Source organism: Stegodyphus dumicola, chromosome X2, assembly GCF_044657685.1.
Source record: "Stegodyphus dumicola isolate Sdum_Otavi_A_Nest chromosome X2, ASM4465768v1".
Lineage (NCBI taxonomy): Eukaryota > Metazoa > Arthropoda > Arachnida > Araneae > Eresidae > Stegodyphus > Stegodyphus dumicola.
In genome coordinates, this window is record NC_140781.1 from 56,342,254 (window position 1) to 56,369,388 (window position 27,135).

At 31.4% G+C, this 27,135-nt stretch overlaps 1 protein-coding gene across 8 annotated transcripts in view; it reads right to left on the reverse strand.

The window, feature by feature from the left end:
- Positions 1-27,135, reverse strand: part of LOC118182340 (methionine synthase reductase-like) — a 128,025-nt gene that overhangs the window by 73,735 nt on the left and 27,155 nt on the right. For 7 of the 8 annotated variants that reach the window (XM_085809924.1, XM_085809928.1, XM_085809923.1 and 4 more), the window contains 2 exons: positions 18,545-18,695; positions 16,943-17,060 (listed from right to left, as the gene is read on the reverse strand). In XM_085809924.1, the coding sequence (XP_085666050.1) occupies positions 16,943-17,060; positions 18,545-18,695 (269 nt within the window). The remainder of the gene's footprint in view (positions 1-16,942; positions 17,061-18,544; positions 18,696-27,135) is intronic. The other variant, XM_085809929.1, reaches the window with a different exon arrangement.

Genomic DNA, 27,135 nt, shown 5'->3' on the forward strand with positions numbered 1-27,135 from the left:
AGCTTTCAAATAAGTTCTCTTCTCTGCTTCCAGAAGAAAAAAACTTCACTTTCCTATTGTTTATTGTTTTGGGTTTATATATTGCACACATAAATTTTCTTAGGCTAAAATTATTTTAATAATTTTAGTCGGCAATTACAATTTTTTAACACTTCTTAATTCGCCTAACTCTTTTTGTTTTTGAAAATGGTTCAAATGTTTTCATACACATTTTTCTTGACTTGCTCTTCACACGATAAATGATAATATCCATCACTCTTCCAGTCTTAGATTTATTAGTTCTCTACTTTTTCCATTCTTTTCTTTTTTTAATGAAATATGAGAAATGTCTTAAAAACATCTCTAAAAATCTTTGGACTATAGCATTAAATTACACTACTATGCCCATATTATTGATTTGTTGTGACAAGTGTTGCCACTAAACTAAACACAAGATTTATCATCTATCTTCCATGTTGTGATGTCCCATTTCAGTTCTTCATACTTCCAAGATTTTCCTTCCTTTCTGCAGGTGTTTGAAGTGAAAACATCGCACATCACACCTTTTTTGTTTTATTTCTATTTTCTCCTCCCACTTCACTATAATTAGTGGAGAGATGTTTGTAGATAGGCATATGATCAAAGGAAGAGATTCATACTTTATAATGTGTTATTATTTCACAAAAGTTTTTCATCTTTATAATACAATATTAGAGATAATTAATGATGTATTTACACAAGAATCTGAAAGAGCATAGCATCATTGTGACATCATTTCAAACATACTTCAAAATCCTAACTAAAAATATTTTCATTTTACCTTTGTTCATTCTGCCTTTGTTACAGCTGTAAAAAAAAATCTACTTTTTACAGAAATTGCAGCATTTAAACAAAATCTGATCAAACAAAAAACATAACTGCTATAAAGTTATTCTACAGTACTCTTTATTTTCAATGCATACAGTGTAAATTTTACTTCATTGAATTTTTCTCTTTAAAAAAGAAAAAAAAAATACTACGAAACTACTTCAGAAAGAAAATGTAGTGAATGATTTAAAAAAATTATACATTGCAAAGTTCAGGATCCAGACATCCAATATATGGAATGATCTAAAATCTGGACATCAAAGCCACCACAGACTTTTTAAAATTTTTAAAAATTTTTGTGTGTGTGCTTTACGCATGCACATTTGATTCTCCACACACATAATAAAACATGTGGAGAGTCCCGATTCTTAATTTCACTTCGGCACTAAATAAAATACCTTGTTATTAAAGAAACAATAATTTTAGCATAAATTTGTAAGATCAATAATTTGGCTTTGTAGCAGCTCGGCGTACTACATCTCAAACCAAAATATCCTTGATTTTACTCCTATTAATATTTTATATTGCTCATGCCAAACTGGCGAATTATTATTTATTATATTTGGCTTCCATCTCCACGTTTATAAATACATGACTAATGACTCATGTCACAATGCCTAAACAATTTTTTATATTAATAATTTAATAACAAAGAGTATGGTAACCTTTTATGCTGACATTACGCTTGGCGATGATTAGAGATTTAAAAGTGCTAAGAAATGCTGACAGGAAAAATTTAACAAATATCTTTCCATATGCTAAAAATAGACTTTGTAATGATACACATAGACCAAAAGAATATATTTAGTGCCATTTGAATTAAGAATAAATGATTTGTTAATTGCATAAAACCAGAACCACTGCCAGAAGCTTGTATGGTCGCATCGAGCGGCAGAAAAAGGGAGATGCTTGGTAGCAGAATTTAGGACTCGCAGAGACTGCACCAGGCAGTAAGATTTCTAATGCCGGCCCTCAGTAAGCCTTAAGCATGTGCAAAGGAATAGGTGTAAGTGAGACTTAACTGTCTCAGTGTGCTATAAAATATGATAAGATAAATAACAAACATATAACAAGATAAAATTTAGTGAAACAGCTTGTCTTTAGATGCCAATCTCATGATACATAGCCAAACATGTATAGTGAATGATAGCTAAATTTTATGATGATAGCCGCAAATCTGAAAGTTTTTGGATATCGCAAGCCAAAGGTGAAATTTTCTAATTAACAGGTTTTGTAAAAAATGTGGAGAAGCGGTAATAAATGAAGATGATATAACAGAAGTTTTACATTGCGACGACAATGCCCCAATCATCAATCAATTAATGGATGGCGAAATCTGTAGTATGGTTCTAAATCCAGAAAATACCGCTTCCCATAATGAAGAAAGTGACAGAGAGGTTATTGAAAACAAAAAAATTTCGATTGACATGTTAGTCAGTATTCTCGACACAGTAGTTACAGGACTTGAACAGTGGAACTTTTTAATTGAAAAAGAAATTATGTCTGTTTATAGAATTAAAGAGAAAGTATTAGCACAAAAGACGAAGCAACTTAAACAACTTGTAAAAAATGTTTATTAAAGCAGACAAATAAATATCAAGCTTTTCTTTTTTCTAAATTTTGATACTTTTTAGTGCATTTATGCTTCATTATTTCATAAATTACGATTTCATAGTTTTAATTTTATTATTTCTATATGCAATCTTACTAGATTTAAAATGATGATTCTATCCGGAAAAATTCCAAACCTGGAATCGCGCAAGTCCTGATTAAGTCCGGATCTTGGACTTTGTTCTATACTTTGGTTATGCTGTTTCATAAAAATGGAAAGCAATATAATACTTGTTCTAAGAGATGTGTAACCACAATAAGCTTTTTGTTAGATAATATAACAATCCTTACAATAAATTTCTACCCCTTACTAGTCACAGTACAAATAAATTAAAAGAAGGGAAAGACAGGATAAGTTTATATTTTAATTTAAAAAGATATATAACATTATATATAATTCTCTCTTTTATTAATATTTTGATATTATTAAAGCAGATAACTTTAACGTAATTACTTCAAGTGGAGCAGAAAACATCTGCAGTTGGCTTATACATATACAATGCATTTGAAAAATTTTAAGACTGAATGTACTCCATCAGTCAGTCTATGGGAAACTAGGAGCCCACAAGCAGCTGGGCAGTAAAGTCACTCAGCACTGGTAGTTCAACCTGGGTTAAATTCCAGGCAAATGTTTTGGCTACGTGGATTGTTTGGGTCGTTTTCCCCATGTGGATATGAACTGTCTATGGATATTTTAAGGGAAGGGATACTTTTGTAAAGAAATTTCCCATAGAAAGTCCTTTACAAAGGTATTCCTTATCTTAGACAGACAGACCTAGCATGATTCCCCATAATCAAATAAACCAAGCTAAGGGGAAATACCAAAAGTTAGTAATTACCATGGAGGTAGAAAGTAAGAAGGAGAGGCCCTAACCGGTTTTTCCCATACACTGCTTTGAAGAACTGATGATCCCTTCGTGGTGACCAAAACATTCAGTGGCTTACCATTAAGATCAATGGGAATTGACACAACTAGATGTAAATATTTTGTAATTATATTGTAAATATGCATACAAATGTATATATTTTCTTTTTGTACAATATTTCACAGTCCTAAGAATGTGAAAAGAATACATCTTTAAACAACATTTCATTCTGAATGGAATTAAAGACTATACATTTCACAGAAGAGTTTCCTCAGAATGGTTTAATTTGAACGAAATATTTTCACAACTTTTCGTTAACTACATTAAAAAAATTTTTATGCATTATTTCTTTTCTAATTATAGAGTTTCTTCCTAAAATGCTTTCTCAAATATGACATGATTTTTTAGCTTCTGAGGCATCTTTTAAAATGAAAAATCCAAGTCGATTTATAATTAATGCTCTATTCGGTCCATTTCAAATTAGAGCGTCTTTTATTTTTAATAGTGAAGTACATTAATTATTGGTGTTCATTTCAATGTACTTCTCTGAATATTTTTGAAAGGAAATTTAAAAAAAAAGGATTTTTTAAAATATTATTTAAAACTTGCAACTAAGTTATTATAAAATGTAAGGGAATAATTCTTTAATTATACTTATCAGATTTTTTTTACCCTTAATTTCCACACTACATATTCTAAAACGTTATTACTTCCTTAAGTACACATCTCACAGGATTTGCTTTACAATACCTTTTAACAGATTGCTTTTGAGTACAACAATTCTTGCTTAAATAGTTTTATAAACGTATTTGTCAACAGGATTTCAATTCATGTTTACAATGCAGTGTTAAGGTTATTATATATTTAGATAATATTAATAATCATTGTAAATTTAGACGCATTTAATAATTAGATTTCTTCACAGTAACTTACACAGGAGTTTATGAATGAATAAATCCTTCATTTCAAAAACTTTTACATATAATTTGATAAATATTTACGTATTTTTTTAAAGGCAGATACATGCTTTTTGCAAGCATATGCATAAATACCCATACATATTCCATATTTTTCATTTCTGGCATGTGCAAATCTTTAACTTCTGTGCATTCACCATACACACTACAAAGTTTGAAAACTTCATAGATGCATTGTGCATGAGCGTGCGTGTACATGCATATGGGCTCAGAATACCCTTCGCATTCTTAATCGCTCACATAGCTTTTTTTAATGAATATAGCTAGAGACAAATGTGACAAAGTCAAACAGTTAGGTGCACTACCTGGTGAGTTTATTTGTTTGACTATGACAAAGCATGCAAAGCTTTCTGTCTAATGGAAGGAATGCCTTGCAGCACAGTCTAAGGAAAGCTAGTTTGCATTTATATTACACATAAAGAAAGCTACAAAAACATGCACGCAGCTGCCATTCACCAGGATTTGAACTTTGGTTAAAATATTAACATTCAATGATCTTATCTACTTGGTCACCAGTAAGCCACTACTAAAAGGACAGATAATTGTGCTCCCAAAGGCAAAATATCAAAGTTAATATCATTATCTCAGAAATTATGAGACACAGAAAAATATAAATTAGGAATACATCAAACATCAGCATACTTGTAGAAAACAAAATCTCAGAAAAGTTAATGTTGCATACAAAAGGTAGTAAATATTAATTTTTCTAAATCTGATTTCTGTCACTAAATATGATGAATGTAAACTGGCACTATTCCTAAAGATAAAAAGTGAAGCATCTAAAAATATCAAACCTACTCCCTCAAATGTAAGACCTTCTTTATGTTTCAGATTACAATTTAAGAAATGAAAAAAAAAATGTAAGAGAATAGTTATTATCTTGCAGTGATTCCAAAAAAGATAATCTTAATTTATTATCTTTCCTTCAGAATTTTCTTGAAATAGTAGTTTCATTAGCTGTGGCTGAAAGACAAAGGAAACGTAAGGAAAAAGCTGCAGATACATTGTTAACTGTTTGTTTTCAAGAATATCACTATAGTGTATGCAGGCCTACATTGAAATCATTTAGACATAGCTGTTATAAATATAATAAATACATAATTATGATTATACATACAGTAATTAGGTATGCAATTTATTTAGTATTTTTAAAGAGCATAATTACTCCACATAATAGATGTGATAATTAAACTCCTTTCTTTTATTATGCAATTTCACTTATCAAAATGCCTGATTATAAGACAAATGTTAAAACAACAACAAAAAAGGGGTCTTATTTATCACTTTTATGCAAAAAATTGCTGATTATCAGAAATTTCTGTTAAAATAAAAATATAAAGCCAAATTAATCTACTGTAGAGTGTTACTACATATTGACTGCTTTGATTTTGAAATGCTAGGCAAGCTGGATGGACACATGCCTCATGATTTTCTACAATGAAGAAATTGTAAATAAACTGAAAATCATGTAAATACCACTTTGTGATTAAACACAATTATTAAAAGCTGGTATTTCCAACCTTCTACTGGCCCCACTGATTTTTACAAATTGTCATTTCCTATGACTGGTAATGATTATTCCTATGACTGGAAATAATTCTTAATTTACATTTTTTATGAATTTCATAATTTTTGAAAGAGTAGAACTAATTTCCAAATTTTGCTATTAAATGCATTGTCATCACTTTCCTCTGACAGCATATAGGCACTATACTATATATTGTAATATTTTATTATTTAACAAATCATTATATTTATTATCCTTGTTATTGGAGTGGCAACGTTATATTCGTTTCATGTAACCATTGCTGGGCAATGTCAAAAATGTTTAAAAATTATTATTCTAAAAGTTTTGCCAGCTAGTAGATGTATGAAAAACTTGTAACTAAAAGATAGCATTCAATTTATCTACCTCCGCAAACTAAAAATAAAATTCATGTTTTACTAGAAAGATCATCTGTTATTTTGTTAAATACCGTAAAATACGTTACAGTCATATAAAACTGGAAGTTCCACCGAGATCCTGGAAATTAGGAGTGCAATTATCAATTTGGATGGTGCTGGTCCCCTAATCCCAGAGAGTTGCTGAAATTTTTGAGAACAAGTTTGGTAGTACCAACTGGAGTTTATTTCAAAGAGAAATGGATGTCAGAAGTCTGCTGTTTTAAAGCCAGATTTTGAAGTGGATCATTCAAATGTTATCTTCTGTGTTTCTATAACTTGCGTCCGAGCAAAGAATTGTCAGAACAGGATATTGCTGATCTCCAAAGATAAGATAAACTTTTGGTTTCATAAAAATTTTTTATTGAATTTAAGTATTTCATTTCAGAATTATATTTAAATACTGTAAGTTTTTGTATAAAATAACTGATACGAAAAATTTTGGGCATAAATTATATTTGATATTTGTGGTTAAAAACGTATTTTATTTTTAAATTATTATTTAGTCTTAACTGTTATTTGTATTGAATGTTTATGTTGATGATTGATACGTGTAAGCCATACTGGCATTTATATATAAAAAAAGAACTGCTAGCTGTATTTTTTAATTTGTTGCCAAGCAGGCACATAGAAAATAAGTAGTAATGCCAAACTGACATATTGTGATTTGATTATACTGCCAGAATTGACAAATTTTTTTCTTAGTTCTCGCCATCAAGGTGTGCGGTAGATAGTAACGTCATCCCAATGTATTATAGCTAAACTGTATTGCCACACTGGCAAAAACTGTTTTTTTTTTATTGCCAACCAGGCGTGGAAATAGATAGTAAAATCGTCAAACTAACATGTGTAAAATTTCATTGTATTACCTAACTGGCAAAGGTGTTCATATAGTTATATCTAATGATGATTGAGAATAGTGAATTAAAACCTCAACCCAACGTAGTATTATTTTATTTTGTGCCAAACTGGCAAAGTTGTTTAAATAATTCTCACCAGTTGGTTAAAGTGAATTTCATATTTGGCAAATTAAGTCTCGCTTAAATTATACATTTTTAATACAAGTATGACTTTTTAGATTCAATTTTAAAAGAAGGCCTATTAAAGGTAACTTGTTCAACATGTCATTCTTAGCTAGGAGTAAAAAACAGGATTTAAAAGTACTGGCAGAAGAGTTATGTTTAACCGTCAGACCTGAATTTAATATTGCTCAGCTGCGTAAATTGATTACTGAAAGTCTCGGTTATGATGAGGAGTTTACTCGAGAACTACTAGCTGCAATTAGAGAAGAAAGAAAGGAAGAATGCGAAAGAGAAGAAAGAGAAAGAAAAGAAGAAAATGAAAGAGAAGAAAAAGGAAGAAAAGAAGAACGCAAAAGAGAAAGAAAGGAAGAACGTGAAAGAGAAAAACAGCACGAAAGAGAGGAGGGAATTAGAGCTTTTGAGCTACAGAAACTTCAACTGGAAGCAATGGCTGCAAGAGCACAGCCTGTAGAAACTACACAGTTGCCTGAGCAACCTTTAAAAAAAATCAGAATTCACGATGTCATGCCACGTTTCAACCCTAAAGAAGATGGAATAAGTTTATTTCTGGTGTTATTTGAGTGTCAAGCTAAAATTATGAATATGCCTGCTGAAAATCAAGTGACAACTTATTTCATTGCTGCCTCCTGACATTGTTCAGCTTATTGCTGGACAACCAGAAGAGGATGTGAAAAAGTATGAATATATAAAAACTTTACTGTTACAATGATTTAAATTAAATGCAGAAAAATTTAGACAACTATTTAATAAACACCAAAAATCTACTCAAAGTACGTGGTATGATTTCTACTATAAATTAAAGAATTATTTAGAAGGATGGCTTAATAGATTAAACATTAAAACTTTTGAACAGCTAAAAGATCTCATGCTGGTTGATCAAATTAAAAAGCGTTTCTCCTGATTTCAAAGAACATTTTATGGATGAATGGACTACCATCATTTTACCCACTGAGATGGTTAAGAAAATTGAAGATTTTGAAGATGTGAGAAAAACAATAAAACCAAAATTTTCTGCCAATCAGACTGAGATAACTAACAAAAATCATTTAAACCTCATTCTGATAATTTTGTGAAGAAAATAGAGCATCCACCTCTTTAAGCATTCTGATAAACGGCATGATTCAAAATACAAGAAAGATCACTGAAAAAATCAGTTTCAAAACAAGAACCAAGGAAATTTAAGATATCAACCACGTTGTTTCGAGTGAGGGTCATATGAACATTTTAAGCCTCAGTGCCCTTGCATAAAACCGAATGAAAAGGTAAATTGCATATCTTCGAATGATGATTTGGTAGAGACATATACAATTAACAGTTTAGTTTAATGGGTATGCAATGCCTATTCTTCGAGACACAGGAGCCACTGTCAATGTTATTTCTCGAAAGTAACTGGAGAACATGTATAGGTACAATATCTTTTACATGACCATTTAGTGTGTCTACCGTTAGCAGAAATTTAAATTAATTGTGGACTTGGTCATATAAAGACAAAGGCAGCTGTTGTTACAAATGACCCTGGCAGATACATATTGGGTAACAAAACTGCTCAGTTGTTCAAAGCTAAACAATTCTTAAATTTAGAAAAAAATAAATGCGATTTTGACACAATCTCAAGTAAAAAGATCTCCTTATGAAGATTGAAGTAGAGAAACCGAAATGGAGAAACTAGAAGAACTGATATTTATTTAGACTGACGAAGATATTTTACCGCAAGCTGATGAGGAAGACAAGAAAATTAAGAAAGTAATTAATGTTAATTCTAAGGAATTAATTGAATCCCAGCATCAAAGCAGAGATCTATCCTCATTGTTTAGCGAAGCTAAAAGTGAAAATTCCAGCGAGACAAATGATTCCAAAGTAAAAGAAAACAGGTTGTTGGTAAAAAAGAAAACAAATAAAAATGGAAATGAAAGGGAATTAATTGTTATTCCTGAAAAATATAGGGATCAAATACAGAACTACACATCTTTGATACAGAACCAAACAAATACTACTGCTAAAACTCAGGGTAATTTAATCAATACGCACCCTCCGAAAGGTCAAGCTTCTGCGAATGTTTCACAGAAATCTGACACACAATCTAAACGTTCATTTCCTGATGAGAAAACGGAAGTTATTGATAAGGAAGTCGATTCATCTTATTCACCTGATGATTTTTTTTTTTTTTTTTATGGACAGTGTGTGTGACTATTCTCCTACAGTTCTCCAGTTCCTTCTTCTCCAAAAAGCAAAGATGTGTTTGACAGTTTGTTAACAGCAGATCAAAGAACTTCTGATAAAAGAAGTCATGAAGGTGCTGGTAAAGCTAAGAAATTAAAAATATGTTCAGAATCTAAGCACGCATCAAAAAACTTAGCAAAGAGGCACAAACATGATAAAGGATACTCAAAATTGCCCCATTCAATGAGAATGCAAGTAACAGATAAGAACAAAAGTTCATCTCGCAAGGAGCAAAAACTATCTGACAAGAAAGAACTGACAAAAATAAATGATTCTCAGTTAAAAATTCTAGATGAATTGCCATGTTCTGGAGTTGAGATGCAAATCAAGGAGAAGTTTTTAAAGAAACTAAACAGACAGGAGCGAGTTGTTGAAGAAGTAAAACTGCCACAAAAGCCTTTAACTACACGCACCTGATTTCAATAAGGAGCTTACTTTGCAAACTGATCCTTCAGACTCAGGTACGGGTGTCATTTTAGCTCAGAAAGATGAACGAGACAATGAACATCAAGTATTATACCTCAATAAGAAGTTTACAGAAACTGAGGAATGTGCCACCATAATATTCACTGTAAAGAAACTGCAATGTTATTTAGACGGGAATACTAAATTCCTCATCACGACCGATCATAATCCCCTAGTTTGGATCAAAAATAATGTGAGTCTAAATCCACGACTTAAGAGATGGGCACTAGTATTACAACCCTACAATGGACATTCATCGAAGTGGTAAAAACCATAAAAATGTAGACACATTAAGTCGTACTCCCTGGCCTGATTAAAGAACTTGTTTCCCTATATAGATTAAAAAAAAAAAATTGTGTTCTTTCCTCTCTTCCTTACTGTATATTATTATGTTATATGTAGTATTTCAATTATGTACTGTGTTGATATTCTGTTGTTTAGGGAAAAAAATTCGTAAACTTTAATTTATAAAAATATAATTTAAAGTTTATCCGGAAGGTAGGATTCGTACACATTTCTGCACATGGAAATTAAGTACTTTTAAGGACCATTAATGAAAAAAATTAAGGACCTATGAGCGAATTCAATTAAAAATATTATCTATGCCTGAACTTAACTTTTGTAATACCATCCAAAAAATAAAATAGATCTGTAAGTAGGATGCATTATTATTAAACATAACATAATTATTAAGAAGTTTGAGCATAAAATATACTTTATGAAATTTATCAAACAGCATTAAATATTTTACACTTAACAATACTTCGGCATATTTGAAAGAACATAAGTGACATTTTATTTACATTTGATTAATAGTTAGTTTCATGTTGATTTTTTTAATGTCTCATTACTTGCTCAATCTAGAGGTTTAGTAAATAGTAGGTAGATTTTATGTCAAGCGTCATAGGTTAAAATGAGAAGTAAAATCATAATCAGAATGATTTATAACAAAAGACTGGATGTTGTCACTGCTGCTTCTTGCCTAGAGAGAGACCTGCTGATCAGAACAAAACTGAAAGGCCTGATATGGGCACGGTTAGCTAGTTTTGAACGTTAGTTGGGCTCTGTCTGTTGCAGTGAGTGTCGCAGCTCCATATAGAGTTCCACGGGTTGTAATCCAGTTAATATACTTTAAGGTTCCAATAAGCCACTAAAGCCCCAGAGGTGACACTAAGTTGCTTTGTATTATTTTATGTCTCACTAGATACAAAGAATAAGTTTTACATGAATTTTTACATTTTTGTATTTTACCTTGTACCATGCTAAGGAATAACGAAAGGCAATAACTATTTTAATATTTAATAATAATTAATAACTATAATTTTTAAGGGTAAGCAGTTAGGTATAAATAAAATTAGGTAGTTAGTTAACCTTAGTCATTATGGATTTACATGACCACTATTCAATTTTACTTATTTTTTAACAATATTGTTAAAAGTCCCTATTAAAATCCCAATCTAATAAAATTTCACACTTTAAACTACATGAAATTTATGTCATTGACTCTTAAACGATATTAGGATAATTAGACATTAAAAGCTACAAAACATTTATGTTTTATGTTTTGTAGCAACAACACTCAACAAAATATTTATGCATCTTTTTAATTTGAAGCCTGGCCAGACATTTTTTCTAATTTATATCGATTTCCTTCTCTTTAAGCCTCTTTACTAAGAATTAGAAATTTCTCTCAATATGCAAACCAATGTTCTCACTAGTTTCTGTGTGCTTTATCTCCTAACTTGTCAACCTCTGCACAATGTACCTAAGAGAGTTTACTTGATCTGGTAAAAGTTAAATAGCCCTAAAACTTCCGACAGATGTGAATCAAGTTATTGCTATGTCTCAAAGTAACTACAAAGTCAGACAAATGTTTAAATAAGCCTCTTATTTAAAAAGAACTTAAAGACATGTTCTTATGCTAACCAATTCAATTGCAGTTTGTGGTGATGTAATTAAACAAGAACAATCAAATTCAAACACAAAAATGTGAGCTAGTGAACAAAGACTGTACAATTTAATTTAAATTTAAATTGGCTCAATAACTCTATCGTCATAACAAATTCAAATGTCAACAGCAATAATGCAAAGACAAAAAGTTACAAATTATCAGAGCTGGTATGAACTAATGCAGCGAGCAAGCGGAGATTAAAAACACATTCTGTCTTACATACCAAAAACTTCAGTTTAAAAACTGCTTAAGTGATCTGCATTCTGGGGAGGAAACAGAAACGGGAAATTATAGTAAAGGCTTTGAAATTATAAACAACTGGGTAATTTACATAATAATACCCGTATATTGTGTTACGAAATGTACAGGCGCGGAAAGATAGCTTCCCCGCAAAGCAGGTTTAGGGTTGCCAGAAAATGGCAAAGGAAGGCAAGATTGCAACATTTGGCGAGAAATTGTCCATTTCGCGATAAAATTGGCGATATGCTATAAACGGATGGAGAACCTTCTGGATCGAATTCCTACTGGTTTAGCCCAGAATATTCTCTAACAAAAGCCAAAAGCTTTTGTTCGGAGAGTCAGAGTGTGTCTCAACTAGTTAGTCCATGTGGAGACGATCGAGTTAACAGCCGGCCAGCGAGTGCTGAGTGGGTCAAGTGCATCGAAAGAGTCACTTAGTGTATTGCCGTTAGTGCATTGTCGAGAGAGTGTGTTGAGCTCCGGGAATCACTGAACCAAAGAGTTGGGAGATGTGCTCTGTGTGTCGTCGAGTGCATCGCAAGTTGTAGCGTGTCAAGAGTACGTGGAATTTCGAGAAAGACAGAGGAGAGTCAGGAGCTGTACTCTAGTGCTTTGCCATGAAGCTGTCTTCACCATGAGAGCCTGAAGGCTGTGTCGCTAATTGTTCCAGAGTATTTATAGTAGATCTTCGATGACTGTAAAAAGTGACTTTGGAGCTGTCCTGAAATTACTGGCCAATAAAGTGTGTTTTAATACTTCATCAAGTGTTGTATTTATACACTCCTAATCTACGAACCCCATATGAACATGAATGAAGAAAATAACGTAACAATACATTTGAAGAATAATCTTCTTTCTCTGAATGTATTCGGTTTCTTTCTTCAACACACTTCCTTTTCATTTTAGAATTTTTTAATTTAAATTAAGATATCTGTCATTCTAAAAAAAATAAATGCATTTAGAATGCATAGAAAAAGCTGCTAATTTTATTTCTTTAGTAATATGAACATTCAGAAGAAATATGAAATATATATGGTAAGGGCTGGTTACAGAGCTGGTGTAGCACAATTTTTTTTTAATTTAGTGACACACCGAGCAACAAAATGTACAAATGGCAAAACTTTCAGAATTTAGAGCAGGCAATGGAAGCAGAATTTAGAAGGGCACTAGTCGGCAAAATTTAGGATCTACATAGATAAGTTTAATATTCCCTGTGATTGCACCAGGTGGGAAAATGCCTAGCATCAGACCTGTGTATGATACATTAAGACATATGAATCTTTTAAACAGCCAGTTTTCAATTTCTTTATTAATCAAAAAATTTCTTTCTATAATGCCTGTCCATGTGATAAGATTAGAAGCATTTTTAGTATTTTCCATACTTGTGTCTAGTGAAAAGTAAAGAAAATAAAGGGAAGATAAGCATGTTAAGAAAATGATTCTAGTATCAGAAGTAAAACATTCAAATATTATGTTTTCATTGTTCTCCCAGATATTTCTCCAAATTCATTGCAAACTTTCTGTAGATACATCCATTACATGTTAATACCACAGAGACATTTTTCATTTTGTCACATTTTTCTAAAATCTTCTGGAATCGGGGGTCTATAAATTTTGCCTTCAAATCCTTCTAAACGTTGGTGGTCTTCCCCATGTGTAACGTGTATACGAGGCAGTTTCCCTTAGAAAGTCCTCCACAAAGGCATCCCTCCCCTTAGGCAGATAGCCTTAGTGTGCTTTGCCATAATTAAATAAACCAAACTAAACCTTCTTAACTTTCCAAGTTGCATCCTTCTTCAAGTTGCAGTGTCTAATGTCCTGAAGAAAAATTTCCCCTACCAATTTTGTAACAGCAAAAAGCCATGAATATTTTGAAAAAAAAAAAATCAGACGAAGAAAATGAAATTCATTTTATAGAGAAACTGGTGCATATTCTAAAAATTCTGAATACTCTGAGACAATTACATGAGAAAACTCTTATCATGAAAAAATTAAAAAGAGATATTTTTAATTAATATGTTATTTTTTAAATATAATTTCAATATATTACCATTATTTTAATGATATTTATCAATGTTAGAATGCTTAAAAAAAATCGTCGAAAACTCCCAGATCTTGGAATTTAAAATTTTCTATAGAAACCGATCTTAAAAATAGCGAAAATGTTGCTAAGTCGCCAAATTTAGAGCCATTCAATTAAAAAATTGACATCCGCAGAAGCAAAAAGTTGTTAAGAGCTCTTCATTAGAAAAAGTGAAATAATTTCGAAATACATGTTTTCACTTCTTACTCAGAAACTCGAATATCCCACCATTTATATTAGAAATAGGAACAAACCATAACCCATTCAAATAACATTATTTATTTGTGAATCACCAAAAATATACCTCCAAACTGCTAATTCCCACTCAAAATGGCAGTCGTAAGAACGGACAGAAATTTCACATGATTAAGGACCTTCCCCCGATTTTGGCCAAAATTAAAGACTTTTAATGACCAAAAATCGATTCCAATAAGCTTAAGGACTTTTAAGGACTCTTAAGAACCGAACGAACCCTGGAAGGGGAAGAGGTTGTAATATTTTATTATTTAACAAATCATTATATTTATTATCCTTGTTATTAGAGTGGCAACGTTACATTTGTTCCGTGTAACCATTGCTGAGCAATGTCAGAAATGTTTACAAATTGTTATGCTAAAGGTTTTGCCAGCTAGTAGATGTATGAAACATTTGTAACTAAAAGATTGTATTCAATTTATTCTCTGTAAACTAAAAATAAAATTTATGTTTTACTAAGAAGATCATCAATAATTTTGTTAAATACTGCAAACTATGTCCAAAATAGTCTAAACACATTACAAAACTTATAAAAATCAAACTACAAATGATTAAGAGAAATTGGCTCCCACTGGAGATACTTGTCTTAGAAAAATAAAATTAAGTGGCAATGCTTATTGTTTTCAGAAATACTGCTTACTTTCAGAAATGGTTAACCATGACAGGATTTACAGTATTTTGAATATGATTACTGATGTTTACAACTCAGATGCTCAGATGAATTTTTGAAGATCAGATGAAAAGTGGAAATCAAAGTGATTATGCCATAAAATATAAATAACTGGTTTAAAATATTTCTATCTCACAAAGAGTATAAGGTCAGCAAAACAGATTATTTTTCAATTTGCATATTATGAATCATTTTGAAATTGTATCAGATTTCTCTCTGGAATAACAGGTAAAATATTTCATGCATGTACAAAAATAATTACATATGGACTAGATCTGCCGTTTGTGATTATAATTGCTTTGAAAATATCTCATAGGTTGTGGTAGGCATAAGATCAGGAATGTGATATATACATTTGAGCAGCACCTTGCCAAAAAGATGCTACCTAACTTTTTTGCACATGCTTTGCAATGGTCCTTTTTGTGAGGATTCAATTGTTTTACCATTTCCCTCTTCAAATTTTAAACTTAGAATTACTGAGTCAACATATTTTACCTTGAATTCTTTCACATATCACAATATCACTTTCAAGAACACTAACTAAACTGTAGCACTGGAAGTTAAACTAATTTTGCTTCAAAATTACTTTGAAAATTTCCAAATAGCATGTGTTCTCAGATGAGGTAAAATAATATTCCTTTTAATGTTTTTGAATATTAGATAATTTATTTGAAAGTGTTATTACCTAAATTATTAGGGGACTAATCTAGTCCCTCTAGTCTAGAGATGGCATGCTGTTTGCAGAGAGGGTGTTTTGGGCTTAGGAGTAAATACTATTTAATGCAAGTCCTTTCTAGTTTGAAATCTAATAGATCAAATAAGAATTTACTGTTAAATTATGCATAAATATATGAAAAATATTACAAAAATTAAAAATATTATAGAAGCATTTCATTTTTCTTCTTACCTAAAAGTACTATTGCCAACTCATAAAGCAATCTTTACTATTTAATAAAATTTAAATGCAACTCAAAAACAATTGAAAAAAATTCTAGCACTTTTTCTTTAACATTACATTTTAACTGTTAAGTGATGCAGTTTTATCTAATAGTTTAAAACACTGAAGATAAGGAAATAAGGTATGGATTGCAAATTGACAGCATGCAACAGTTCTTTTTTAAGTTACAAAATTTTACCATTATTAACTGAAAACAATAATACCTTGATAAGCTACAAAAATCATTAAGGCTATTTTTAAGCTATTAAGCTTTAGGAATAAATTAATTTTTTGAAACAAATTACACTTTATTGAAATAACTTAAATTTTTTAAAACAATGAACATGTTATAACAAATTTTATTTCCTTTTCTACATATTTTCCTAGAAAGAAAGCTTTCTACGGGTTTTTAGTGCTTACCTGCTTTTTATAAATTTTATTACTGATCTTGAGAAAAATATTCTCTAATAAAAACTTTGATTCTTGTTTATGAATGGACACTAATCATTTTAAAGTGTTGTAGATTTATCTATAATTTAAAATTCTTAATATTCAATCAGACAGATGGACACTACATGACCTTGTGAGAAAATACCATTAATTATCAATCATTTTGCTACTGATATATCCTTTCAGGAAACAAATCAGACTAATAAATGATATCTGTTCATTAATAAAAGAAAGAGCATTTTGCATTACAAAGATATCTTTTGCACATAAAAGTATTCACTGCAACACTTGGCACTAAATATAAATATATTGCATATTCCCATTCCCCATTTAATATATATACAGTACTACTACAAATCAAACTAAAATTTTAGAAAAAGTGCTTACCCATAAGCATCATCTCCAAAGCCCATAGGATAAAAAGATTGAGCAGATAACTCTTTTAATCTAAGTTCTAATAAACGGCCGAAAAGACAAAATCTGTAGTAGTTGGAATCTCCAAGTGCTAAAAAATTTAAAAGTGTGTAGTATTTGGAATCCCAAAGTGCTAAAAAATTTAATCACTAGTTATGATTTTTTTAAAAAAAAGTAACTTCAAAAATCACAAAGAAATTATAGGAGTCCTTAGAAAGTTTAATTACACAAATTTACTAAGAGGTTATTTCAATCAAAGTTTTCTTAGTTAATTTTTGAAACTCAAAGGAAATGACTAGTTAGTAGAGTTATATATGGCAGAGATCACCATCACATACAAAAATTCATCTTCTGTTCTTTGTTTATTGCAAGAAACAATAGAATTTGAACATATTTCAACACAAACTATTTGTTTTGTTTTAAATACAGTTATACCAGATCATACTGCATTTTCAGCAAAGCAGTTTTGAGCATATGTTGTTCTACAGTATTAATCTGTATTATAAGTAGACAGCTTTGCCAGATATACTTTTGTGAAATACACTTTTAATTGATGAAGCACTCTCTTTAGAGGAGAAAAAAGTTAATCTATGAAAAAATATCTTCGGTTTGGAATTTACATGATGCTCAGAAAAATTTTTAATAAACGTATCCATAATATTTCAAGATTTGTTTGTCTTTCAGTAGACACTGAAAAAAAAAGAAGAAAAAAAATAAAGTCAGAAATTTTAAAATATCTACAGAAGCTCAGGAAACCTGTCATGATATATTTTATACTTACTGAAATTTCACTGTCTACCACATCCTTATTGAAGTATTTAATAGACTTTTCAAGGATAAGGACAAAATGATAATTAATCGATGCTTTAGCGCACTGCAGTGTGCTTTGATGCTTAACGGTTACTTTTGTTGGAAATATATCTATCATTCCTACCTTTTTTTTTATCATTTTCTTTTCCTAAATAATACTCTTCAACTAACCAGTTACAATGTATTAATACTGTACACACACAGGGACCTACAAGCTACTGAATAATGCAGGGTGCTAAGATATCAATCAATGTCAATATTTAATACAGCATACTAGAATTATTCTCCACATTCATTTAATTTTTTTTACAATGAATCAAGAATTTTGTACAATGAATTTTACAATCTATTAAGAAGAAAAGAAAAATAAATTCATTACATAAGTGTATAAAAACAAGTGACAGATAAATGAAGTTGTAAATTAAAATTGATTGCCTTTAAAACATGTGAAAGACTTCATTCAATTATCACATAAAATACACATTTTTCTCCCCTAGTAGTGGTACCAATGTTGTGTGCAACACTTTAACTATATTTAAATCAGTACACATGTACAGACAATTTTCCCCTCTAATTAGGGAAGTCTGACTCTAAATGTGTCATTTTTGAAATGCAACAAGCCTCTTTCAAATGGGGAGGGGAATTAAAAGAAGCTGAATCTCGCTGTTTATGGATATAATATGGTGATGAATTTATGGTAAAGGATATGAAATTTTTAGTTAGGGAATAGAAATCGAATTTATTACATCAAAGATATAAACTTACCTAACAATGTAAAATTTAGCTTTTCTAAATAATTTCGGCTTAATGAAGTCCTGCTTAGACGTCTAAAAAATTTGACTGCTGTGTGCGGAGGATCACCATCACCTGAGGTGGATACAACAAATACTGCACATGTTTCATTTTCAATGCTAAACTATAAATAAACAAGATTTATAAATACATTTCAAATCAATTAACTTAATCTTGAAGAAAATACAAACATAAATATAAATTTAAATTCACTTGAAAATGCTAAAAATTTGTATCAATACACTATAAATTATTTTTTTTTTATTTGTATACCTTTCTAGATTGACTGCATAACTAATATATAGTTAAGTTTCATGAACACATATTTTATGAACTTGCTAATTAAATAACAGCTGTTCTTTAACACTTTCTGCCTTATTAAGAGTTTACAATAAAAATTACAAAAATAATACATTTTAATTTTGACAAAAGCATTATTTGTAGTAATAGTGATTGATATATATAATGATTTACAATAACCACTCAAGGTACATATTGCTTTCCATAAACATTTATATGACCCGAATTTTATGTAAATTCAATTTGTAAATATCTGAAGTGTAACTTTGTAAGAAACTGCAATATCTACTTCCATTACATTTATGGGTACATCTACACATGCAATTATTTGGATGCTAGTAGCATGTAGATGTGCAAAGACATAATTGCAGTCCCAGCCAAATGTAACATTTCTTGTTACTGCCACTGGCAAATATTTTTTAGTTAACACAGATAAAGTTTCACAGTAAGCACCTGCTCTGGAAGAATTACATTCACACCATAGAGAATTTTAAATTACATTTGAAGAAAGCAGCAGCTAGAAGATGCTATTAGCGAAGGAGAGAAAATGCCGCGTATTTAAATTGATAGTTCAGTAAAAATTGGTTTTCACTTCAATTTGATTGTTTGTTTAAATTTCAATTTGAAAAATCATCTGCATCAGTAGTTATGCAAGAATCATATGACATGGATTAACATTGAAATCATGCAGTTTACAGAAATTCATTAAAAACAAATACTATTTATAGTGCTCCGCGATAAATTCACTACTTTCATTATACAATTAATGACATGACCTAGTCTTAAAAATTTTTACAAAGCACTTCTTGATGAAAGAGGCATATCAGAAAAATTACTTCCCGTTGTGGCTGCATCTCTTTTAATGTATCACTGATTCTTTTTAATAAGCCCACATTTTTTCCTGTTAAACTAGGACAGCCATCTGTGGTTATGCTTACACCTTTGTTTCAAGTTAACTGAAATCTAATAAGATACTCCTCAACAGCCATAGAAAATCTTCTCCGGTAGTCATATCTTTCGTTGAATGTATGGTACCCAGTTCCTTGCCAATTTCAAAATTCCTGTCTATGCCATGAATAAATATTAATAATTGGTTTGTGTCAGTTACATTACAGGAATCAAGCAGGAAAACAACAACAAAAAAAAAATATTTTTGTTCTTAACTGATCAAATAAATTCTGTAAAATATGTTCTATCCACTATACTACTGTTATTTCCATAAGGCTTACATATTCAAATATTTGTTTATTCTCAGGGCACGTGTTTTCAAAACTTTTACCAAGCCTTCCTTGAGAAACTCTGCTTCCACAAATGATTTACACAACTTAACAACATTATGTGCAATAACATAACTAGGTTTTTATGGCTGCTTTTTTATATTGTTTAGTTTTATGAAGATATTTTGTTTTGTTTCTCTTGCAAGTTTTATTTTTTATTTATTTATTTATTTTTTAATTCCCTGTAGTATTTTGAAATTTCTTTGATGTAACTGATTTACATTTCAAATTTTTGATTAAAAATGCCTCTTTAAATTGTATTCTGTGAATACAGTAATTATCTCTTGGTAAACTAAACAAAGTTCTTTATTATTTATATTTATAAATAAATACTATACTGCTACTCATGCATTATTAAAATTTTGGCATTCCAAATCGAATTTTCCTCTTTTGTGCTGACTCATTTCAATGCCTATAATTAATTCTTAAAACTTACCCAAGAAAAATATGCAGTTCATTAGAGTTCGGCAAACTCAAGTACACACATACAAAATTTAAAGTTCTATAGCTCAAAGCACACCACACACTCCTTCAGTTCCACAACTTTGTTACTACAGCTCTTACTGAGATACACACAAAGCTACAATATTTTGCATCAATCTAATGACAATCGAACTGCAGCTTTTCTTCCCATTTTTCAAATTATCCATACACAGTAGCCTTTTGCAAATGCCCAATTTCTTTAATGCGTGTAAATATTTGGCAATTGTTTGCTGCAGTTGGCATATTTAATTAGCAAAAGATTTCCCTAGGTGTACAATGAAGCTCGAGTTGAGCAGAAATGTCCCATGGTAATTACTTTCCATACTTCAGGTAAAGATTAACTTCAGGTATTTTATTACAGACAAGGAGTATGTTGGGTTACTAGCAATTTGTAGCTTCATCAAATGATTTACATGTATACTGTTTCATTTTTAAAATATTAGAGGTGAAATGTTCTTTCGTTAAGCTTCCTTTTCTGATCAGTTTATCTCAACAATATTCATATATCATTGTTTAATTTCTAAATTAAAGCTGCAAAAAATAATAGAAGGATATTCTTTGATGGATGCACATGCTTTCTAACATATCTAGCATTTTCAGCATAGGTTCAGAGCTAATATAGCCATGCATATATATGTGCACACATGCTGTTGATTTCGGTAGTTTGCATATGAAATCAGGTAGGAAAGAGATGAAAATATTATTGAATAAATTTCATAATGGGCTGGATAAACAAATTAAAAGAGCTGGCTTTTGCCCATGCGTACAACAGCTTTTAAGCCTACAACAGCTGTAAATGTTACACATGCACATGTAGACATTTCTATAAAAGAGTCCACATCACCATCCTCATTGCCATTGCTATTTCACCGCCGACTTCCGTAACAGAATTTTCAGGACTAGGCAGGAAATCTTCTCTGAAGCATTTCACATTCTTTGCAAAACATTTATAGTCATGCAGTATGCTTTCCTTTACACAAATAACCAGTGGTTTCACACTGTTTATACAACAGAAAATTGTTATTTTCTCTTGGTGATTTACTTTTAAATCTTCAAGTTTTCTGCTCAAGTATTGCCATCTTTGCTAGAGGTGTCATCAAATAATGAATAAACATAAAACTCAAACTTGCAGGTACCTATGTATTATCACATCTACTTTGTCACAATTTGTCAAATTTTATAGAAGACATACTTGTCAACCTATGACACTCAAAAATCAGATTTTTTTAAGAAATCAGGAGATTTTTCACAATGTTAAAAAGACTTTTTAAATGATAAAAATATAGTTTTTAATAATGAATTAACTTTAAATATTTACTAATTCTTAAATGCAAGCAACACAAAAATACCTTACACATAAAAAACCTTTTCATTACTTGCATCGTTTAAGAAAAACCAAACAAACAAACAAACAAAAAAAAAAAAAAAAAAAAAAAAGACACTTTAATCAATTTTCATACAAATGTTATAAACAGTGGCAGATTTTGTTTTCGTTAAGAAAGAAACTTCATAATTTTGTTCATAGCAATTGCCACATAGGCCTGCTTTTGCTAATAAAAGTTTTTCTAATGTGTCATCACTAATATTAGATCTAAATTTAGTCCTCGTTTTCACAACAAGGCTGAAAATCCTCTCACACTCTGTATTACTATGGAGAACTGTCAAGATGGCCAACATAATTCTAGACAGCTCACTATATTTAAAAATTCCATCAACACCTTTCAATTTTCCAATTAAACTCCACTGGGTATCAATCCTAACTGATTTTATAACATCATCCAAGTCTTCTAATTGTAAACTGCAAAACTGTGTCTGCAATATATCAGTGGCAACACAATATCATCGTCTTTCATGACTAAATGGAGTAACACAGGAAATCTGTTCAAAAAGTACCTTATATCAGAAAAAGCTGCATTTCCTAGAGCAGAAACATCAGCAACTTTAGCAAGCAAAATCACTTCATAGTTAACTGGAAATTTATGTAGTATGTTAATAAATTGGTTAAGTTCAAAATCTTTTATTGTCTTCAATGTCTGCACAACATATCTCGGGGAGCTTTTATTGCTACTACTGCTAAATGTTTAATTTCTTTAAACTTTAAACTTTGCTTTAGCATCATTCTGGTTATGGGCCACCAGCTCCTGAGTTATTTTTAGTGCAGACTTTTGAAGTTTAAAGTTAATTTAGGACTTAAGAGAATGGAGGGCGGTTTTTGTTAAAATTCAAATATGGCTACTGTTAGTGTCATGCATAATATTGCTAAACTTGATGCATGTAATTATTTTACATGGTCCAAAGATATGAAGTTTGTCTTGAATGAAAAAAATGCATGGCTTTTCGTCAAAGGTATTGAAAAATGTCCTGATTTGGATGATGTTAAGGGTATTACAAAAGAAATTATTGCCGACTATCAAAATAGAAGTCGATTGGCATTATCGTTAATTTATATGAATGTAAGCCCTGAATATAGAAACCTGATATGTGAAATTGATGACCCGGTAGTGGCATGAAATACGCTTGCCAAATACTTCCAGCCGGATTATCGGTCAAGACATATGTTCCTGTTTTCAGAGTTCTTAAATTGTAAAATTAAACCAAATGAAAGTATTAGTTTCTTTTCTTCTAGATTAAAACGCATAACTGAACAGTTAGCTGATATTAATCAGGCTGTAAGAGACGTATATATATGTTTCCAGTTTCTTAGGTTCCTTCCAGATAAATTTGATCAAGTAGTTCAGAATATTTTGAGGTGGCCAGATGAAAAGTTCATTTTTAAAAATGTTGAACTTGAAATTCTAGCAGAGGAAACGCGTCTTAATTTAAGAGAGATAGATAGGGAAAACTCCTGTAAGACTATAGAAGTTCAAAGTACTCACTGTGAACCCAAATTTAAGCAGATTAAAGGGCTCAAGTGTTATAAATGTGGCCGTCCAGGTCATATTCAAAAATACTGTAGAATGAGAGGTAACTTTTCCAGATCACCCTCACCTGCTTCTTCTGTTTCCTCAGCTGTATCTAGTAGTAATAAAACATCTTCTAAGTGTACGAATAAACCCAAGTTGAGTAAAAGTAAAAATAATTTCCATGCACAGTCCCATTTTATAGCTCAAGCCAATGTTAACAATGTGGAAGAAAATGATGATAGTTGGATTTTTGATACGGCTGCATCTCATCATTTTTGTAAAAATCGTGAATTGTTTGATACTTTTTCTCCTGTGAAAAATGAGAATATGCTAGTAGCTATTGATGGGGTAACTTTTCCAATTCATGGGAAGGGTACTGTTAAAATGAAATTTGGGGATACGGTTATTTTGCTTAAAGATGTGTTATATTCACCTGAACTGAGACGAAATTTAATATCTGGACCTAGGGTGGATATCAATGGAGCAAGATTTTATGGTAAAAATGGGCAAATTAAAGTTACTGATGATGAGAATTCAACTTTGTACAAGGCTAAGTTGATAGGAAGTAACTATCATGTGTTCCCGAAAATAATCAAAAAGGGGGGCAAATCTGTAAAATTTGAGGCATAATAATAGTGAATTATAGCATGGTCGGTTTGGTCATATAAATTATGATACTATTGTCAGGACTAGTAAGAGACATTCAGTTCGAGGTCTTCCTGTGTTAAAGCACTCACCTAATTTGTTTTGTGAACATTGCCAAATCAATAAGCAAAGACGAATCTCCTATAGACCTTTAGAAGGTATTCAAGTAAAGAGACCGCTTGAAAGGGTTTTCTCTGATGTATGGGGACCTATTAACATTCCAGGTAGGAATGGTGAACATTATTTCATTTCCTTTATTGACGAATATTCTCGTTACGTGGTAGTGTACCCCATTGTGGAGAAAAGTCAGGTGTTTGAAGTATTTGAAAGGCATATAGCATGCGCGGAAAGATCTTTGAACCTTAAATTGAAATACTTTAGGACTGACAATGGGCGAGAATATGATAATGATCAATTCAGGTCATATTGTAATAAAAATGGTGTAAAGCACGAATTTACAGATGTCTACACTCCAGAACAGAATGGAGTTTGTGAGAGATTTAATCAGACAGCTCTCAATAATGTACGTGCAATCTTACACGATAGTGGAATGAGTTCCGAATTTTGGTCAGATGCAGTAATGTATTTTGCATATTCATCTAATAGAATTTGTCATAAGGGACAAGACAGAACCCCATTCGAATTATACACTAAGCGGAAACCATCAGTACGTCATCTTAAGGCATTTGGAACGATTGCCTATGTAGGAATTCCAAAGGCTAAAAGAAATTCTAAACTTGATCCAAAGGCAACAAAGGGCCGATTGATTGGGTACAGTGTAAGAACAAAAGGGTACAAGATTTGGTTGGAAAATGAGCAAAAGGTAGTAGAAACCCTAAATGCTACTTTTAAAGAGTCGATTGGAATGCAGAAAAGTGGCAGTGGAGCTGCACTGGGCATCCTACCTGATTTGGAATCTGAAGAAAGGGTAGAGTTCCAATCTACTGACACTCCAGTTGGCTATTTTCCTGAAATAGAGGAAAGAACCGATACCAATGTACCTTCTTCTACAATTGGCACTGACACTCAATCTACATTGAGACAAGTAACTTGGCTTCGTAAATCTGTTCCAAGGCCAGACGGCACTCGTACGGATGTGTATTATTTTGAGAGGGGGTCTAATCAAAGACTACGATCACCAAATGATGTAGAAAGGTATTGCACTGAACATAATATTAAGTATGATCCTACCTTGTTTTGTTTGATTTCAAGGGAAGCAATACTTATCGTGGTGAAATCGACCCAACTGGTACTCCTTCAACGTCGTATACCCGAGATAGCTGACTAGATGTTTCAATTCCAAACACTTATAACCAGGCAATGAAATCTGCAGAAAAGCTTAAATGGATAGAGGCAATGGAAGAGGAAATGGCCAACATGCGAAAGCATAAGGTATGGCATCTTGTTCCACTTCCTAAAGACAAGACTCCACTAGGTTGCAGGTGGATTTTCAACATTAAACGTAACGAATTTGGAAACATTGTTCGTTTTAAGGCTCGTTTAGTGGCTCAGGGTTATCGGCAAATTAAATACGATACCTATGATGAAACCTACTCTCCTGTAGTCAATTTTTCAGTAATAAGGCTCTTTTTCTCCCTTTTAGTTGCATACCTTGGATGGGCAAATATACAATGTGATGCGAAATGTGCCTATCTCTACGCTCCTTTATCAGAGGAAATTTTCATGTCCCAACCTCAGGGTTTTGTGGAGCGAGATAAAGAAACTTTTGTGTGTCGCTTAGATAGAGCCTTGTATGGTTTGCATCAGAGTGGGCGATTATGGTACTATGAGTTGGATAGAACACTATGTAACCTAGGGTTTATCAAGTTTGAGTGGTGTAATTGTGTCTATCGTTTTAAAGATTTTGTCATTCTTTTGGTTTATGTTGATGATATAGTTGTGTTTGGGAAAAGTGAAGTACAGGCCAAAAGGATATTAAAAGTCGTGTGTTCACATTTTGATTTGAAAATTTTAGGTAAAACAAGAAAGCTTCTGGGTGTGGAGTTTGAATATGAGAACAACAGTGTTTTAATTCATCAGCAATTATATATAGAAGACATAGTTGATCGATTTAAGTCTTTTAAAATACAAATTACTTCCCTTCCAATAGTTAAAGGTGTGAAATACTGAAAGTCTCAAAGTCCCAGTACACAAGAAGAAACAACTGAAATGATGAATTATCCTTATAGAAATGTTTTGGGATGTCTCTCGTTTCTTTGCAATCGTACTCATCCGGATATAGCTTATGCTGTTAATATATTTTCTCAGTTCCAAAGCAATCCTGGTAAGTTTCACTGGGAAGGATTACTTAAACTGTTAGGGTACGTTTCCAATACCAGACAGCACAAACTCAAACTGGTATGCAAGGAACTGAAGCTCAATATATATTCAGATTCGGATTTTGCTTCAAGCAGGGATGATATGGTGTCTATTGGTGGACAAATAGCTTTGTTGGGAGAATCACCTATATCTTGGCGTACATTTAAAGAAAGGGGAGTGAGTTTATCTACTATGGAGGCTGAATTTATCTCCATGACTGAATCAGCAAAAGAATTAGTTTGGTTTAAAAACATTTTGGATGAATGCATTCAGTTTAAAATTGCAAGTAACTATGTTTCGAGGCCAATATTGTTTGCTGATAACATGGCTGCTATATGTTTTACAAAATCACCCATTGAAAACTCGAGGACAAAACATATAGATGTGAAACTATTTTTCATTCGTGATCTATTGAACAGGGAAATTTTTGATTTAAAATATGTCCCAAGTAATGATAATCTGGCTGATCCCACGACAAAACCGCTGACTAAGCATAACCTGATAAGATTTTGTGGAACAATTTTCCTATGAAATTTGTTTTTGCGTGTATTTAAATTACGAGTTTTGTTAATTTGAAACTAATATGTTATAAGTCATATTATGATGGATATTAGGTAAATGTAAAATTGTATAGTGT